General features: G+C 35.0%; 1 protein-coding gene across 1 annotated transcript in view; it reads right to left on the bottom strand.

Annotated features, from left to right (window-relative positions):
* Prp16 (ATP-dependent RNA helicase l(1)G0007) overlaps positions 1 to 14,085 on the bottom strand; it is a 132,956-nt gene that overhangs the window by 104,203 nt on the left and 14,668 nt on the right. Inside the window, exons 4-5 of the mRNA XM_089096641.1 lie at positions 7,323 to 7,446; positions 2,186 to 2,335 (exon numbers count right to left, since the gene is read on the bottom strand). Of these exons, the coding sequence (XP_088952767.1) occupies positions 2,186 to 2,335; positions 7,323 to 7,446 (274 nt within the window). The remainder of the gene's footprint in view (positions 1 to 2,185; positions 2,336 to 7,322; positions 7,447 to 14,085) is intronic.

Raw genomic sequence — 14,085 nt, 5'->3', positions numbered from 1 at the left:
CTAGGGGGTTCAATGAGTAGCTTCTTGCAATATTCCGTCCCCATAATCGTCTTATGTTAACATCGCTTTTCTCACCAAACCCTGAGTTTCACTTTAGTTTCTTACAAGTTTGTTGACACATGAATGGATCTATTAGACAAAGTAATTATTTTAAAGATATATGCTGAAATTATTGTAAATACTTAAATTTGTCTTATGAATGAAGCTTTTTTAGGTTTAATAAAGGTAAAAGAAGTGAACTTCTAATAGATTTTTTATTCTAAAATATTGACCACGGAGGTTGAGCTTCGGCACCTAGAAATCAAAAAGTTTTGTTGCCAAAACCAAAGTGACTATTAAAATTTATAGCTGAACTTCTACTTTATGTATATAGGATTTTTTTTTTATGCTTACCTAACTAAAAAACGATCTAGGTGAGTTATCTAATATTACTCCTAAGCTCATTACTATAGGGAAACTTAAAATATTAATTAAAAGATTATACTAAAGTTAAAATATCAGAAGTTACTATGCAAATGACAACTCAAACTTGAATACTGCGAGCAGCATGCATTAACTCTATTACCAAAAAAAGCACATCGACTGAAGGTTATCAAAAATTTATCCAACAGATCGTAATCCAACTTGATCTTAATCAGTAAATACCGTGGAGATCCTCATCCCAGCCCTAATGATCTGACGAAGAACATCATTAAACTCTTTCGACTTGAAATTCAATCGTTCATACAGAAAGAAACGAATATATCGAAAGATAGCATAATCTTATCAAGTTACCAGTGGCATCGTAGATCCTACTATAAAAAAAAATCAACCAGATTAAGGCCGTCAAAAATACAACGCACGGTTCACCTGCTAACCACTGATGAATGGCGGGTTACGAAATCAAGTACCGTAGTTACGAAATCAAGGTTGTCCGGTTGAGCGGAAATGCAGTTACGGAGAAAGTATACGAAAAAATTATCAGAAATATACCAAGAAATATAATCCAATCGAAAAATATAGGATTGACATAAGAAAAAAGAAATTAGCGATGCCACTGTAAGAGCCGTTGACCACCTTGTTTATCTGGGTCTTCCCATTGGTTCATCGCTACGCCGCATCCGATCACTGCTCCTAGACCATCTCGTACGACGTATATCTGCTTCTTATGCATCGATTGGTGCGACAAAATTTCGATTCAACCACCTACTATTAGCTAGCCTTTTCAATGTTGTAGCCCTCCCTGACATCTTGTATATTGCTCCGTTCTGGAAGCTGTTTACAAGGACTGATTGTCTGAAAGTCCGGTCCATTTTCTTTCGGTTCGCTAAGTATTTGCTTCGGTTTCCACCTTGGCATTAGAATTCTCCGTTGATTAGAAAATTTAAACTCGCTGACCTTGATCTTGCAATTTCTAAATTAATTGCCAAGCATAACCGAAAACTTATTTCTTTACAGAATGATTGGTATCCTGCTTTAATTCAATAGTATTTTTGTATGTCTGTGTCATGACCATATTTAGTGCAGTAATATTTAAATTTAACTCATGTTTTATTTTATAGTTGGCTGTCGTTGCTATGTCAAGAGTTATTGCAGTAATTGGTTCCTTATGCACGTGCTTTTGTTTTGTTTGTTTGTTTTTCTTTACTTCCTTTATTTTTTCTCCACTCCGTCTTATCATGTTATGTGAATTACGGGTGTTCAATAAATAAATAATAAATAAATAAGATCGCTACTGGATCCAAGGTGAAGGATGTCAAACAGGTATTCTGAAACTATATAGTTGATGCAGCCCCAGGTAGTAAACAAGTTGACTTGACTTAGTAAGCATTGCTTGATACAGCGATGCTCATATTGCTTATGTTTGTTCAGTACTTGGGAGTTTAAAAAGTAAAATATGTTAGGTACCTGCAGTGCAGTGTTTAATTGTGCTTTTGGTTCTCGTCTTCGTAATTTGTCCGATGTGTCTTTTTTTTGTCTGTGTTTTTTCTTTTTTAGTGATACTCCGTCTTTTGTACCTTTTTTTGATGGGTAATAAATAAATAATAATAATAAAAGCAACAAAAAAAAAATCATATTTATACTAAAACAATTTTCAAGACTCGTTTATATTATCCAAGGTTCCAGACTGCCCCCTAGGAGTGTCTTAAACGTCCACTGGAAACCTTAATACCTATTTGAAAAACCAAATTAATTAGCTGCTTACCTATCTTGTTCCTCTTCCCAGCCCTCTTCCTTTCCTTCTTTGTCCGCAGGTGTTACTCCTATACGTCGTCTTTCTTTCACCCATTTGTTTGCTTTGAAGGTGGGAGTGGGTAAAGGTGTTGATAGACTTGTCTTGCTGCCATGCTTCGTTCTAAAATATTTATGCTGACAGTTTTCTTGAAACTAAAGCTACAGTAAGCTATCTTTTATAATTTTTCACCAAAGCTATTTTTAATCTCATAAGAAGAAATTCAGAGTTCCCCAAAATAGTATTTGGAAACAGTATTTTTAACATAATATTGAAATCAAGAACTTAACATTCAGTTATGAATATATAGTATATTCAAAACATTGATCATCAATCAAGGAAGAGCCTCTAATTCTCCGTCATATTCCTGAAATTGAAAGGATGGTGCCCAGGACAATTTAATTTTTACTCTTTTCGTGATTATGTGAGAAAAAAAAGTTTTTTTCAACTGAAAGTAAGGAGTAACATTAAAACCTACAAATTTATTCCCAATATGAGGGAGGAACCAATATGTCCCTTCTAAGCTCCTCGCTCTTTACGCTAAAGTTTTTTAGCGCTTTAAAAAAGCTCCTTATTACAAGTGACAGCGGATGTTCTTTAAGAATTTTGACAAAAATTCATACTTTAGAGTAAAGAGCGAGGAGTTGAGGAGAAGACAGCCCCCCCCCTCATATATGAAATAATTTCTATTTGTTTAAATTTAATGTTGATCTTTACTTTCAAATGAAAAAACTTATTTTTTATAAAATATCTAATCGTTTTTCAAACCATGTCCAGGCCCAACCAAGATATGATTACTGGTCCTATAAACTCTCGATTTATCCGTTCTTTTTTTTGTATTAGCAGTTGTGGTAATAATAATTTAATATAAATAAAAAAAAACAGACAAAAATTAATGGGTAGTACGCCAAAAGCGTCGTAAATTTTGCTGTTAAATTGTATATATCAACAATTATAAATTGATTGGTAGCGTATCGCTTTTTCAGTTTTACTGCCTAAGAATTAAAATATTGGATTAGAATTAAATTTTGGACACAATTTGAATATTTAGTCAACATTTTTATGTACAGTACTCGTATTGAATAAGTCCTTAATAGTATTTTTACTTCAGAATTTTGGGTGAACGAAGAGGGGTGTTATCGTGTTGCTTTTGATTTTCTACGCGGCTGAACCCCTCGCGACCTCTAAAAAAGGGTTTCTGATGTTTAATTACATTCCAAAAATATTTTTAAATACGTTGAACTATTGTATATAAATAGGAAAAGAGAAATATTACCATTTAAAATCACTCAAAACAAAGTTCCTAGTAGGATTTGCCCCCGCCCCAAGAAATTTCTGGTGATGCTCTTGATGCCCCGCTTCAAACCGCCTTTTCCTCCTCTGTACCGGTAGGCATATGCTTGTAATATTTTGAGCTACATGGAAAGGGATTGTCGTAATGGAAGGGACCCTATTAGTAATATCCCCCCACTCCTAGCACCAACAATAATGGCGAAGACAAAAATATTCCTGGGAAACAAGATGGATTAGATATCAGTTTCCACCCCCCCCCTTCCTCAAAACTCATTCTATATTTATATGACGGTTTAATGAGAGTTAGAAAACTTGGCCATTAAAATGTAAACAGAGAAATTTAAAAAGTTGAAGCATCCATCTACAGCCCACCCTTCCCTGCTTGCAAAATGGTCCACCGCCCTCAATCATAATAGTTGATGCGCACTTACACATTCCAGTATATAATTTTATGAAATATGAAGCAAATCTGTTTAGTTAGACGAAGCTTTAACCAAAATGTCAGAAATATGTTTCTGCAATAAGAACAGAGGTATCACACCGCAGGGCCATTATTCAGGCTTAGTCTAAATAAAGATGGATGAGAAATTAATTTCTACCCTCATTCCCCCACATAACTCTTTCTATATTTACCTGAAGGTTCATGGAGAGTTAGAGAAATCGGGCATTCAAATGCGCTCTTTTAGGCATCCCCCCAGCCTACCCAGCGGCCGGGCCCCCCTTGTCCATAATAGCTGATGCGCAATTGTACATCACTAAACATAATTTGAAGAAAAATCAACTTAGTTAAATGAAGCATTTAAGACAAATATCCATATTACCCTTTTATCTTGTATAGACTACGTGACTTTCAAACAGTTTGTGGTAACGAACTGTAAATAAGAACCGATGCGGCTCAATAGTAACCGAAGCTGTAAGAAACAGAGTCTTGATAATAATGGATACATCAAAAGAATCGAATTTTTATGCTTCTTCAAAATATTTAAAATCCATGAACTTTAATGCTACCAACAAAAAGTTACGAGCCTGAGAAGCGTTGCACAATTTTTGAAAAAGAGGAGAAACATCCCTAAAAAATTAAGTAATCTTAATGAAAATCATAGCACAAGATTAAAATATCAGAGAACCCTACTGTAGAGATTTCGAGTCTCTATATGCAAAAAATGTGGAATTTTTTGCCAGAAGCAAGATCACGAATGCGTGTTTATTTTCTTTTATTGTTATTTTTCCTTCCCCAGGGGTGATCATATCGAACCAGAGATCCTAGAAGATCGGGAGAGGGCTCATTTGATCAAAAATCAAAAGTTCTATTCCTTTTTAAGTGACCAAAAATATTGGAGGGCAGCTAGCCCCCCTCCCATCCTCCTTTTTTACCCAAAATTGTCTGACCAAAATTTCAAAATGGCCATTTTCTTCAGCATGGTCAAAAGATATAATAACTATTTCTTTGAGGTTGACTTGAACGCCCCTCCCCCAGACCCCGGGGGAAAGGCTGCAAGTTATGAACTTTGTCCATTGCTTACATATAGTATTGGCTATTGGAAAGTACAAAGATATTTTCGGGGAAGGGGGGGGGGTTTTTCTGGTGGGGGAGGATCCTTCCATAGAGGAATTTTCGTGAGGGAAGAAAATTTCCATGGAAGGGGGAGCTGGATTTCCCAGCATTAATTGAAAAACTATCAGAAATTAAATAAAAAACAAGTTTTTTTAACTGAAAGTAAGGAGCAACATTAAAACTTAAAAAGAACGGAAAATACTATGTATATGAGGGGGTTACCGCCACCTCAGTACCTCGCTCTTTATGCTAAAGTATTTTTGAATTTGTAAAAAGCTTATATTCTAATTAAACAGTCCTTGTATATCAGGAGTCAATCTTAAATAATTGGAATAAAAAGTTAAAATGTAGCTTAAAGACCGAGGTACTGAGGAGGAGGCGACGCCACTCCATATTCGTGATAATTTCTGTTCGTTTTAAGTATTAATGTTGCTCCTTACTTTCAGTTGAAAAAACTTGTTTTTTTATTTGATTTTTTCCGGAAAGAATGCTCCACCATGCGGCATTACTTCTTCTGCAACTGGTAACCTTAATGTACAGTTTTTGGATACTTTTAAATTGGGGCAAAATCGTAGCAAAATAGTGGTACCATAAAATGGCAGAAGCCGCCACTTTCCCGTGGCTCAATCTTTTCGGTCAGAAGCAGGGCATTAGAAATTATAATTTCCGTTTGAATGAGCCCTCTTCCGATCTTCTAAGACAATCCGTTCGATAGAATAAACCCTGGGAAAAAAAACATATTAAAGAAACAAAAACACCCGTGATTTTTCTACTTAGAAAAAATGCAAAACTTCGGATTTTTATGAATAGGAGTTTGAACGTCTACGGCATGGCTACCTGATATGCTGAATCTAATGGTGTGATTTTCGTTAAGATCGCTTACGATTTCCGAGGTGTTTTGACCCTTTTTCGGAAATCAGTCAAATTTTCTCAGGCTCGTTGCTTTTGACAGGTAACATGAAACTCAATGAATTTTATATATTTGAAATTGGTATAAAAAGCCAATTCTTTTGATGTATCAATTTCTATCAAAATTCCGTTTTTTGGGTTTTCGGTTACTATTGGCCTGAGTCGCTCCTTACTTAAATTACGTTACTACTAACTGTTTTGACAAGCAAAAAAATTTTTTTTGTGATAAAAGCAAAGAATGCACCTGAAACTTCAAAAAGAAAAAACAATCCTAAGACTGCTATAGGACTGAAACTAGCACTTTACTGATAAGTCAAAACAGAATACGATTTTTGTACAGCAAAAACACAAAGCTATTTGGATTTTTTTTTTTTCAGGAGAAAAATAAAGCATTTTAGGATGTTTTTTACATGGTTTGAATTCACTGGACTTGCGATCACATATGGCACCAAAACGTGGCGTTCTCAGTGCCAATTCTCAGAAGTAAGTGACAATTGAGATGAGATTTTACATAAGGCCCCATTCGTCTCTCCAGGATCATCCATTCTATACAATGACCTAGTGAAAAAAAGAAGACATGCAAAATACTATGTTACTTTTTTCAATGCAGAGGGGTGAAACCTCCAATTAAGGGATTTCAACCATGGAAATTTTAATGATACACCTTTTAATGATGCGGCTTTGATGCCATGTTTGAGAGCTTTCAAATTATTTTTTGGAATCAAGGAAAGCTTTTTTTTTATTACAAATTATTGTTCAGTTCAATCCAAGTTAAAATTACTATTTCCGAATCAGTACTAACTGGCAAATGTTCCTCGCTAAAAAATTTTGCGTTCAAAATTATCTTTTTTAAATGTCAGGTACTATGGGTCGAGGTTTGCTTTAAGGCGGACTGAGCTGCGGAAGTAAGAAAGAATCTGCATGGGACGTTCCAGGTACAGTATGCGTAGCAAATACACAGAGTTCATGAGAAATTCTTTTCTCGGCTATGGCTGCGACAAAAAATAATGCACGAAACAGATTTCAACCTGATAATCTAAAGTAAATGAAAGTATACAAGGAAATAAAAGCAGCTTAGGTAAATGAAAAACAGAGACTTCACAATGAAAAATCCTTAAATTTATCAATTTTGCCGAAGGGACGTCAAGAACACCAAAAAAGAGCATTCTCATTCCTCTTTTTTTGAAGAGAGGGGTATTTGTAAAAACCTCGGGGATGGTGGTCTCCATAATTTTGTCAGTATTTTTTTGCTATCAGTTAGAAAGTGAAACATAGGCTACTAGAAAGAATACTAGAAACTGAAAGAATAGTAGAATACGACTAAAACTGATTCATATAAGCCTTGAAACTTACCTCGAAGATCTATCTCTTGATGACCAATCATGTCTCCGCGAAGATCCATAAGGGGTTGCCAAATCCCAAGAAGAATATTTCCCAGGTGTATCTTCATCGTCCCATCCAGAACGCCCAGGAGTGTCTTGAACAAATAAGCGAAAAATCAAAAGCTAATCAAAAAACGGTGGTTCTTTTTGCAATCAAACATAATGAAATAGCTCAGAATAGAACAGGAGATAGGATTCAATTTCATGTAATGACGGTCGTTACAGGAGGGGATAGATGAATCTGACTATTTAGCTTCTTTAAAGAGTGGTGGAGAGAAATAGAAAACATTATTCTGTTAAATTGAGATGGTGGATATTCGACTGCACCCACGATCTACACAAAAGAGGTCGGATCATAACATAGTAAAAATGTACAACATGCACAAAGAAAAAAGGGACTGAAAGTCACCAGAAAGTTCAATAATGGTGTAGGGCTTTTTATTTAAAATTCGGTAAGTTGGACTTCACCCACAACCTAAATAAAAATAAATCGGACCATAACAATGTAAAAATATACAACATGCCCAAGGCAAAAAGGGACTAAAAGCCACCAAAAAGTTCAATAATGGTGTAAAGTTTTTAATTAAAATTTAGTAAAATATAAAAAATCTAAAATTAAAATGTAAAACACTACCAAGTTTACAGAAGTCCACGTTTTTCATAAATACTACATCTGAGCCCATAGTAGGCTTAAATGCTAACATTGAGAAAAACAAATATTACACGCTTTAATTTCATCCCAAAGCTCTATTAATAGGCCATATATGATTGATGTAGTGTAATTGATGGATGAGTTGATGTAGTGAAGGTTTATGGACGTAGTTTAGTTAAAAAGCTGCATATTTAAGCTGTGAATACACATTCATTGACAGTTTGTCATTTCCTATTCCCTCTTTTTTTATTTTTACCCTTCACTTTTACCGCTCCCTCCAGTTACAACTTTCGATATATCAGCGAAATTAATAATTCATCTCTATGATACCAGTACAAAGAAGGAAGCCGGGATCCCACAGACATCTCCCATGGAAGAATTATAGCTTATAAATACGCTTCTTAAGTTTTTGGCCCGAAATTAAAACCCAGAATCAAACCTCTGTGAGCCTATAAGCCCAAATCTAATATTAAATATTCATTCGGGCAAACTTAGCTGAGTTAAAAATTTATTTCGGTTAGCCTCTTCTTGTTTGCGGGATATAGTACCAGCATATGGTAAAGAGTGATACACGGCTCAAATTAAAAGTTTTTTTCAGAGTTAGGTGGAAATGTAATCGTTTATATTTTAATTGTTACGCTGATTCTATACATTTAGCCTTCACAAAGGTCAGATACAGCGACAAACAGTAATTTTCATAGAGCATTCTACTCGATTCAAAAATGGGGACACCTCACCCCTCACGAATATTATCAGATCTGGATAGAATAAAACAATGAATTCATTACGTCGAAGGATCCTGACTCTGATTATTCTACACCCCTTTCAAAAAAGAACAGAATCCCCATTAAGAAGTCTCAAGAAGTGTTTATTTCTTTGGTTTTCCGGATTCATTTCAAAATGGTGGTCATTATAAGTTAGAGAAAATCTCAACCTCATTTTATAACCATCAAATTAACCCCTCCCCCCTAAAGGTCACACCAACTTATACAACTTAATCGTAAAGAGGAGGCTTGATTAAGACGTCAAATTCATAACCTATGAGTAAATATGTCAATATGTTGACATTACTTTTTTTACGAACTGCCAACTACAAAGTACACTGCCTTTAGTAAGATATGCTAGTTCAAATTACTACTCGACCGGGAAGAGAGCCACCGCCAGCAAATTGGGTTGTCACTTACAAGAGCCCGCTTCCAAATGGCATGGCCGTTCCCAAGGACGAAAAGCTTATAAGGCCACCTGAGAGAGGCAAGAGATTCTAGCTCGCTAAGTGTGCTTTTACAGGCCAAGGAGCCCGTTTTTTGGAACCCGATTTCCATTGATAAATTGCAACTCCCCCAGGCTTAGATACAGATAACTTATGAAGCTAAGAGAGGAAAGGAAATAATAAATGATAAATAAAACCAAAAAAGGGTGAGAAAACGAGGATTTTGTCAGCCAGTGGTAAAATATGAAGTCAAAAAACCAGGAAATATTTCGACAAGGACCTCCGCCAAGTCGTCCTCAGTACTAAAAAAAAAAAAAAAAAAAAAAAAAAAAAAAAAAAAAAAAATCTTTTAGAGTTCGCTACACAAGATTCGAACTAACACTGAATAAAAGACCAAAGCCGAAACCAATGAAAAAAATGATTTTACTGAAGAGATTGTGCAAGGATGTTTTGCCTAGCAATACTTTTTGCTCTTCTGCCATTTCGATTTTCATTAGATATGTTAATAGGTTCTCTTAAATTTGATTGGGTGCAAATATCAAAAGTTTTGTATTAAATTGTTATAAATTGGGCTTTATGAAATGTCTCCGGTGTCCCTGTTTATAGCCAAATTCCTGTTTATATATATTTTTTTATCTTAATTACCTCTTTGAAAGATTGGGTAGGCCATTTACAGTAGATATTGAAGTTGCCTCCTCAAAAAGAACAAGATGTGTAGGATTTTCGAAAATATGCTGGGCCAATGCGGAATCAAAGTTGTCATTTTTGTTTTTCAATCCCAGGGACTTATCTATTGAAGTTCTGTGTTCATGCAAACGTTCACCAACTTGTTGATGGGTCCTACCAATGTAAAATTTCCTTAATGAGCAAGGGACTTTGTAGACACCACTACCCAGTCCATGGTTAGTTTTATCTTTTCATGAGTTAAAAAATGTTCAACTTTTGAAAGAAACAGAGAGATTGTGTTTATTTAAAATTTTTCCAAGTTTATCACTAAGTTTTGAAATGTATGGCAGAGTGGTGAAAATTTTTTTTTTCAATTGCCAGAACGATTGAATCAAGGGGGACGGGCTCCCATTTTTCTTGTTTTATCTTTTTTAATTGTCTATCTATGATATTTTCAATAAGGTTTATTGGGTAGCGATTGCAGAATAAAATATCTTTGATATAATTTTAATTCAGAATTTACATGATTAAGTGAACAGATTTTTAAAACTCTGTCGACTAAAGAGATTATTACCCCTCTTTTAACAGAAGGAGGGGATTTGACGAGAAGTGTAGATACCGATCATTATGGGTCGGCTTTCTGTATATAGAAAATTCAAGGCTAGGAGTGTTTTTTTATAATCAAAGCATCCAAGAAAGGGAGCTTTCCTGAATCTTCTAGTTCAATTGTGAACTGGAGGTATTAATCAAAAGAGTTTAAATGTACCAATAAATCTCTAAGAGAGTCCTGTCCATTTTACCAAGCAAAAAGAATATCATCAACGAAACGTAACCAGAGCGAGTGTTTTAAGTGGAAACTATTCAAAGCAGATTGTTCTATGGAATCCACGTAAAAATTTGCCAAATAAGGAGACAATACAGTGCCCATGGATAGGCTCATAATTTGAAGGAAAAATTTATCTCGGAACTTAAAATTCGAAGAAAACTTGTTGCAAAAACAAAAAAGTGTCTTTATTGTTTCAATTTCCAAAGTTCCGTAATCCGACCGAGAAGACTTTTCCTATTATTTTCGTTGTAAGATTTGTTCATATTTATGAACGTCACAAAGAATATGCAAAGAGCCTGGATTAAATTTCAATAAGAGGTTTTTTTCTGTTATTCTTTCAAATTTTCAATTAGCAACAAAATCTCTAGAATTTTGCATATAAGATTTCTGTGTGCTTAAAAGAGCCTTAAAAATGGTGGCCAGGAACTTTCCTACACCTGTAGCTGGAGAGCTAAAACATGCTACAATAGGACGTAACGGAATATCTTTCTTATGGATTTTAGGCAGACCATAAAACTTTGGGGCTGAACATCCCCTGGGGTAGAATTTTTTGTACATTTGAGGGGTAATTAGTCTACTGTCTTTTAAAATTCTTAATTCTTTTCTCAACTGCTGTGTGTATTTGTCTGTGGGATAACTTTTTTGTTTCTTTGTAAGTATTTTTATCCATTAAAAGGGTATTTGCTTTCATTTCATAATCTGCAGAATTCATAATTACTACTGTGTTTCCTTTGTCTGCTCTTGCAATTACTGTGTTTTTATCTTTTTTTAAGTTCCGGAGGATTTTAATTTCTTCTTTTGACTGAGTTGAAAGCGACAAAGATGGCCTATAATCAAGATGGCCTTTGCAATTTCATCTCTGAGTAGGTCTGGATTTTCAACCTCCCCTCGAGAGCTAAAAATAGCAGACTCCACGCCCGTAATAATTTCTGACTTTTTTACGGCTGTTTGAGCTATTGGAAATTTTGGTCCTTTTGAAAGAATACTTAGCTCCTTGGATGTAAAGACCTTAGAGGATAGATTTTCCAATACAGGGCCAGGACAAAATCTAGGAAGGAATATCCTTTTTTGTTGGAACTGTTGAAATTCCAGTTTTAAAAATTTCTCCAATAAGCAAGTTTTTGCTAAATGGAAAACGTGTTGGAAAGACCTTTGTGAGATATGTAAAATTTGGTGAAAATCTTGAACAGATAAAATCTGATATAATAAAGATTTGAAATTAGATATTTTATTACTAAGGACGTATCTTTTGAATCTATGGTAATTGAGAGGTAATTCTATTCAAAGAGGTAACTGAGATAAAAAAATATATAAACAGGAATTTGGCTATAAATAGGGACACCGGAGACATTTCATTAAGCCCAATTTATAACAATTTAATACTAAAAGTCTTTTTTGATATTTGAACCCAATCAAATTTAAGAGAACCTATTAACGTATTTAATGAAAACCGAAATGGCAGAAGAGCAAAAAGTATTGCTAGGCAAAACATCCTTGCACAATCTCTTCGGTAAAATCCTTTTTTTCATTGGTTTCGGCTTTGGTCTTTCATTCAGTGTTTTTTCGGATCTTGTGTAGCGAACTCTAAAAGGTTAGATTCTTGTTGTTTTTTTTGTTTTTTTGTTTGTTTTTTTGTTTTTTTTAGCACTGAGGACGACTTGGCGGAGGTCCTTGTCAAAATATTTGCTGGTTTTTCGTCTTCATATTTTACCACTGGCTGACATATCACAGGGTGACATATCATACGTGTTCCATAGGAATTGTCTAAGTAGCCAATAGTTTTATGTATTCGTTGGAATAACCATCAATCAATTAGCTACACGAAAATGTGGGTTGGTTCCAATTTCTGCAGCTTTAATGAAAGAAAGCTTAAAATGAAGAGACACATTTTGTGGGTGACTCACGATCGGTTAATGAAAATCGCTCCATCTGGAGCCTAGCGAAAAGCAGCGTGTCCTCGAATGGGATGGAAACAGATCCTAAGAAAGGATTTATACGAGCTTCATGGGAAGAAATTAACAGGAAAGTTTTGAAAAGACTGTGGTCAAGGAGTGGGCACAGTCATTTTGGTCTTAAGTTCCTTGGTGCGGCGATGAGATGTAGGTAGTAGTAGGGAGCTGCAGCTGCTGTCCCCCCTCCCCCCCCCCCAAAAAAAAATTGGAAAAGGAAATAATTTGCTTTTTACTTAAAACACCACAGTCAAAAAGGAAAAACATAGAATTATGTCTTATCACAATCTGCGAGGGGGGGGGGGGGCTAAACGGGCCATAGACCCTTGCTAATGTCTAGTATTTTTTCATTTTAATTAATTACTGCTCTTTAGTTCTCTATTAAGAGCAAATAATCCATTAACGCGAAAACATGTATCTTTATTTCTATTGCTTCCATAGCCCATTGTGTAAAACCTTTATCATTGAAAACGGCCGGGAATTATTTTTAAATGATGAAAAATATGTTCTGCTAAAACCGAAGTCAATGTTTCGGAAGGTTTTTCAAATTTGAAAGCATTATCTATTGAATTTCGGTCCTCAATAAAATGTTCCACAAACTGTTGGTGCGTTCGACGGATATAAAATTTACCATACGAGAAAGAAATGCTATATACTCCACTCGTCAAAATGCTACCAGTTTTATCCTTCCCAAAATTTAGAAATATACCCAATGGCCTAATCAATTTGAAGCAGATTGCAATGTCGTGTTTCAATAAGTTACGCTTACGTTTCTCCCCTAGAACTGGAATATAAGGTAAAGAAACGCATCAATTTCAAGTTACAGTTCCTTCTAGTTCCCACGACCCATATCAATAAATATATCTAAAAGGCACTAATATAAAAAAATAAATACATGATATATAAAAAATATAAATATATAAAAAATACTGCTTTTATAGCGCACTACTTCCGCCTCATCGACAAGTGCCTTTATCAAGAAGGTGCGATGGTCGATCTTCTCATAGCCGACTGACGAAGGCCTATGATCTTATTCGTCATTCCATATGAGCCAAACGTTTACGCACTAGAGGTGTACTCAAACATATTCTCCTTTTAGCATTTAATTTCTTTCAAAACCAATACCAGTGTGTCTATATTCTTTTGACAGGATATAATGACTCAGAATGGGCTGAACTTACATGCGGCAGCCAACAAGGCAAACAAATAACAGCGTTACTGTTTTTAACAGTGATATACTTTTTTTTCTAAGTTGAAAAAGAGACTCGAGTGTGTAGACGACTTATCAGTTCTTCTGAAATGTCTTGTTCAGAGCTCCCACGAATTCATCAATTCAGTCAGTTCCTCAAATAGATTTTGTATGTCCTCCTTCATCCTATTCATGTGCACTTTCGGGCGTAATTCTCAATGTCACATTCAGCGCTAGCTACT

The sequence above is a fragment of the Artemia sp. Qi Xiang Cuo genome, chromosome 11 (genome assembly GCF_049724085.1).
Source record: "Artemia sp. Qi Xiang Cuo chromosome 11, ASM4972408v1, whole genome shotgun sequence".
Taxonomy (NCBI): Eukaryota; Metazoa; Arthropoda; class Branchiopoda; order Anostraca; family Artemiidae; genus Artemia; species Artemia sp. Qi Xiang Cuo.
This window is presented reverse-complemented; position numbering and strand designations above follow the sequence as displayed.